General features: G+C 42.6%; 1 protein-coding gene across 1 annotated transcript; it reads left to right on the top strand.

Moving 5' to 3' along the window:
- The first annotated feature begins 1,382 nt into the window (after window positions 1–1,382).
- On the top strand, window positions 1,383–2,144 carry LOC101590446 (melanoma-associated antigen B10-like). Its single transcript, XM_004646026.1, has one exon. The coding sequence runs from the start codon at window positions 1,383–1,385 to the stop codon at window positions 2,142–2,144; it is 762 nt and encodes a 253-aa protein (XP_004646083.1).
- Window positions 2,145–5,591: the final 3,447 nt, after the last annotated feature.

Genomic DNA, 5,591 nt, shown 5'->3' with positions numbered 1-5,591 from the left:
GGAAAATTGGGGAGACATTCAGGAGACATTGTCTTCTCATGCTTCTAATTTTTGTTTGCTGAAGTTTACAATAGTTATGATTGAAAGACTTTGTTCCTATAACAAAAGCGTGTTGACTTCGTCTGCTTTTCAGGGATGGACTTGGGACATAGGAAATGGCAATCCTTTCCCTGTGCCTGGAGATCTGACTATTCCTATTAATTTAGGAGGGAAAGATAATATATACTGGGCTCACCAACAGGTTCGCTGGGAATGTATCCTAGTATTGCTAATTTCACAAGGGAAATCTGGGTATTCCCATACAGAGAAATTCCATTATTGTCAACTACTCTGTTACCCTGGCATCATCCAGGAAATCAGTTACTGCAGTATCATCCAACACAAGTTTGATAATAAAATGGAAATTGTAGCAATCACATACCATAATTAACCAAAGAGTGGAAATCTACAGTTTAAGTGTGAAAATTAAGACAATTGAGAGTACACAGACAACCCAAATTAGTACAGCTAATACATACTAAATGCAACAGCTATAGCCCTGCTGATGGGAGGAAAAATAACAGTGATACTATAACCTTAACTAGCTGTACAGAGAATAGTACATCTTACTCATTATACTAATAATCATACTGTATCTGTGAAAGGGAGGATGCATAAGAAAGATAGGAAAGCTCAAAGTATATGATGTAAGAAAGACAAAGAAGTTGCACAAAAGAGCTCATTAAGGACTAGAAGCATGTTCGTAGAATGAGGTAAAAGAACACAAAAAACTGAAGAGAAATTGAAGGTGACACAAAAAATAGAAAACATATATTGTATGGAGAGTAAAAAGAAGGAAAGTTTATAAAAAGGATAGGAAAAATGAGAAAAGTTTGATAAAAAGATAAGAAAAAATGCTAACTTTAAACGAACCGTTTCCATCTGGATCCAGCATGTCAGAGTGCAGCAATTCAGCTGTACCTTGAGGAGAGGCTGGCTTTCTATCGCAGATTCTTGGATACAGTGCCTCTAGGACGACAGAACCCTGTGAACACCACCCAAAGAGAAGGGCCTTTGGGGGAGATAACAAGCAATTTTGCCAAGCAAGGACATTCACAGTCTTCATCTCTCCTACAGGTATCTGAATTACTATCACGAAGGAACCTTGAAGCTTCTTCATTGTCAGAGGAAACAGCACAGCAATTTAGTGGGACATCATCTTACAAAGAGGGGCACAGAGCTTGGCAGGTGTGCAGATATTGAAGTCTGGGAGAGAGGAAGTAGCAGCACTGTTCCTCAGGCTGCTCTTTCTTCAGGGCTCTACTCTCTGCTCCAGCAAGGACTTGGAGTAGGGCACCAAGTTTTCCCAGGTATCCTCAGGGAATATTCTCTCCACCACTGCCATGGCCTCCAGGCAGGTGAGCCAATCTAGTGAGAGTTCCAGCTGGAACGAAGAGGAGGACATATGCAATGCCCAAGACGAGGTAGCTGTTCAGTTCTTGTCCTATGCATTCATAGATGACAGCATAGCTAGAGTGTTGACAAACCTGATATGGAAGTATCAAAAGCAGGAGACAATCACGAAAGCAGATATGCTGCGCACTTTGGGCCCTGATTATGATAACGAACAAACGCCAGTATTCAAGAAACTCTATGAAACCATGTGTATGAACTTCGGCATTGAAATGAGGGAAGTGGACCCCACGAGCCACACTTATGCCCTTTTGCCTATCTTGGGCCTCACTTACAATGGGATATACAGTGCTAATTACCAGTGCCTTTCCAAAATCGACCTCTTGATAGTCATCCTGACTATCATCTTCGTGAAAGGTAACTGTGCCAGTGAGGACGACATCAAGGAATACCTAAGAAAAAGGGACATGTTAGCTCAGAATGATCACTTTGTTCTTAAGGAGCCCTGGAAATTCATCACTGAAAAATTGGTAGAGTTAGGATATCTAGAGTACCGACAGGTGGCCAACAGTGATCCTGCTCGCTATGAGTTCCTGTGGGGTCCAAGGGCCCACGCTGAAACCACCAAGATGAAAGTCCTGGAGCATTTGGCAGAGGTTAATAGGAGAGAACCCAGTACCTACCCACGTCTGTATGCAGACGCTCTGGGACAGGAGCAAGAGGCTGCCCATGCATCAGATACGGGCCAGTAAAGGAGCAAGGCTCATGCCAGGAACTGGTGTTCATGAGCAAGTCACTACTTAACTTGCATCGCATGTGCAATAAGTCCCATTCTTTTTTCTTTTTCTTTTTCTTTTTTCTACACACAGTTCTCTCAGTAGTGAAGGAGTAGTGGAGAGAATGACTACCATGCATCCTGTCTTGATGCCTGTTCCATTTGGGTTATTGAAAATGACACGTCTTTTATTTTGAGGGGAGTGGTACTGACCTTTCGGTTTTTCTGAGTGAGAATCTTACTATGTGGTAGAGTTTCACCTTGATCTTCATTTGTAGTGAAGGCTGGCCTCAAACACATGGTGAGCCTCCTTTCTCAGCCTCCTCAGTGCTGAGATTACAGGAGCGCATCACCTCACCCAATGGTGACAACTTTTCTTTATGACTTTTTGTTTGCATATTGGGGTACACAGGACCTCACATTTGCCAGGAATGCACTGTGTTGGTGGGCTCTATCAACAGTCCTCTTTGTAATATTTTGAAGTCTTGTTCCTTTTGGCAAGTTTGGTGTAACTTGCGTACCTTATTTGAATAATGATACTGTTCTCATTTAAATCTTTAGTTTTGTGATACAATTTATTGTAATGTCCGAGCTGCATGTGAATTTCTGTGATATTGGTCATGCAACAATTTTGTTTATCCGTGCCATGTGTAAGACTGTTATGTTGTAAATCCAACCTGGAAAAGTTTCATTTTACTTTGAAGAAGATACTATTGCATTGGAATAGGAATTTCCCTGAAAATGATTAAGAAGTTTGCATCAAGTTGGAAGTATGCAAATCACACAAGGATGAAAATCATTACTTTGTTTCTTTTTTAAATTGCTTTACAATTAAGCTCCATGTTTATATGAATGTGTCTTATTTATTCAATTATATGAGGGACATTTACAGTCCATAAAGAAGCTCATCTGTCCTGGGCCCCCTTAACCCCCACCCTTCAGGGCCTTTTAGCCCTCAATAAGGTCTGTGTATGTGGTAGAGATGTGAGTTCACTGCAGTGAATAGAATCACACTACCCTATAAGATGAAGTGTATGAGGACCACCTATGTTGAAAGATAAGAGATATCATCAAAGGACCTAGAAGGCAAGTAAAGGGCACTGCAGGGTGGCATCTAGCAGAGCGCAGACAGAGGTGTGTGCTTAGCCACAGAAGTTTGGGGCTTCAGGAAACTGCAGTGTCCAGGTGGGACCTAAAGCTCGAGCTCCCCAGGGAGCTAATTATTTCTCAGGGTGGGAGTATTCCATTTTTCTAGCACTGTGCAGTATGGAACTCAACCATTGCACATTGTATAGTGCTGAGATAGAAGTAGAGTTTTTGAGAAACTACAATTTAATCTTGCATAGATAAAATTATGAACAGGTCAACCTTAATGGACAGCACATGTAGAGAAGTGCAGAATGTAAGCCTGTGGGCTGGAAGTACAAATTCCTATGCAAGACTCAAGTTACAAGGTGTGTGGTCATTCCACATCTTGGTTAGTGAATCTTGTGTTCTACTTATTGCTGTCAGGGGGAGAAAATAGACCCAGAGTATATTCTACTGTGGAAAATGAAAATCCACCTTTATAGGTTATCACCTTCCAATTTTGACTCATTTTCACTTTAAGCACTTGTTCCATTGGCTCAGAGGACCAGTATGTTACTGCACTGTTCCTGGATGGTCCAGTATGAGACAGCATATTTGGACCTCCTGTCATGTGGCCACTGAGGACCAGCCTTGCTATTAGTGGTGTGGGGCTCAAGGTGATCATGAGCAGTATCCTGAGTTCATGGATCTGTCTGCAAGGATTCTGTTCATGGTGCCAGATAAGTACACCAAGCAAGGTAGTCAAATCCATATCCCACACCTGTACAATTTTCAGTAAAGTAGAATCTCTGTTTCTCGGTCTTGTGCACACGGCTGACTTGGCTCTGTGAGGAGTGGTGTCACTGGGGATCCAGCAGTGGTCCTTGTCCCTGGCAGGTTATTCATGTGGCAGCAGCCGTAGCTGGATAAGCCGGGATGACTGGGATCCCGTGCCGTGACCTCATACGGAGTGCGCGTTCCTTCCCGTGTGGCTACTCAACACATCAGGATGCTGAACAGCACTGTTGTCAGTAACAGAGGCTGGCAGATACCAACCAGTTGGGCCATTCGGTCTTACTTGCTTGCTGCATCTTTGGTCATGATTGCTATTGTGAACGTTAAAACACAGCACAAATTTCTTCAATGTGTATCTTTTCCAATATGCTCCGTAGTAGACCTCTTCCAGCGATTCTGCTTGGCTTAGTATTCCAGTGTTTCATTCTGGATCCGTGTAAAGCTACCCAGTGCATTTCCACTGCCTCACTTCATAGGGATGCTTACTGTGAGTCCCATTAGTGTTACATATAATAGAAATGATGTTTTCCTTTTGCCAATATAGTCCTGCCAGGAGAATTTCTGCCCACCGATGTGTTTGTTACCCACACATGACTGAGGTGGTGTTATAACAAGAAGAAGTTTCAGCTGGAACCCAAACTACACCCAGCCCCTCTGTTGTGGTTAGCATAAGAGTCTCCCCAGGGCTCATGGGTTAAAGGTTTTGTGCACATGCTGTGGATACCTTCGTCCATACCTCAGAGATGGGATCGGGGAAGATGGCAGGAAAAGAAAGAAAGCCGTGTTCAGGAGTTCTGGACTGCTGGTCTAGCAATGAATTTCTTTTGTGTCAAGCTTATGTATAGAAATGTCTTGTTCCTGTGCCCCGAACTTTTCCAAAGTACCTCAAAACTTTCTTATTTTACTCGTGTCAGAATTGTTTCCCGGGACCAAACTGATAAACTGAAGAAACACGAAGTCCACCACTGGACCCATTGCTCAAACTGCAGAATAAGGAATCTGGCGCCCTTTACAACGTTTTATGTCTTAATCAGACCATTTCTTCATCAAGATCCACTAATTTCAGGGTCTGGCTTCCAACATCTCCCCCTCTTTTTAAAACTGTTATTTGTGAAAGACAACACATAGATTATGTAGTTTCCCTCAGGCCCAGTAATTCCTGGCAAAATTTAAAGCAGAAGCCATAAGACAGCTGAAATGATCAAGGATCAGATCCCAGAATAAGCCATGCAGGGAAAATATTTTCAACCTTTTAAAAATATTGAATGCCTAAGCAGAAGCATCAGCAGTGGGAAAATAAGCAGAAATTATATCCACAATTTCTTTACATAATTGAGTTAGGTGGAAACCCACATCAGAAGGGATCCACACTCCCACCATGTGGGCCTAGATCCTTTTCCATTCGTAGCAGGCAGTATTGTACAAAGCAGGAGTTACACAAATGAGTCAATATGTTCCATGACGGCACAGGCACAGGCTAAGCCGCAAAGCTTGTACCTGCTTTCCTAAATATAACACAGCTTCTTCTTAGGGGTCCACCCTGGCCTCTAGCTTTTGATCT

This window comes from Octodon degus, unplaced genomic scaffold (genome assembly GCF_000260255.1).
Source record: "Octodon degus isolate 3935 unplaced genomic scaffold, OctDeg1.0 scaffold00249, whole genome shotgun sequence".
NCBI lineage: Eukaryota > Metazoa > Chordata > Mammalia > Rodentia > Octodontidae > Octodon > Octodon degus.
The sequence above is the reverse complement of the archived record's forward strand: the minus strand, read 5'-3'. Positions and strand labels throughout refer to the sequence as shown.

Excerpts from the sequence above, each read along its gene's own strand:
- LOC101590446 (XM_004646026.1), top strand. The coding sequence starts at position 1,383 with ATGGCCTCCAGGCAGGTGAGCCAATCTAGTGAGAGTTCCAGCTGGAAC.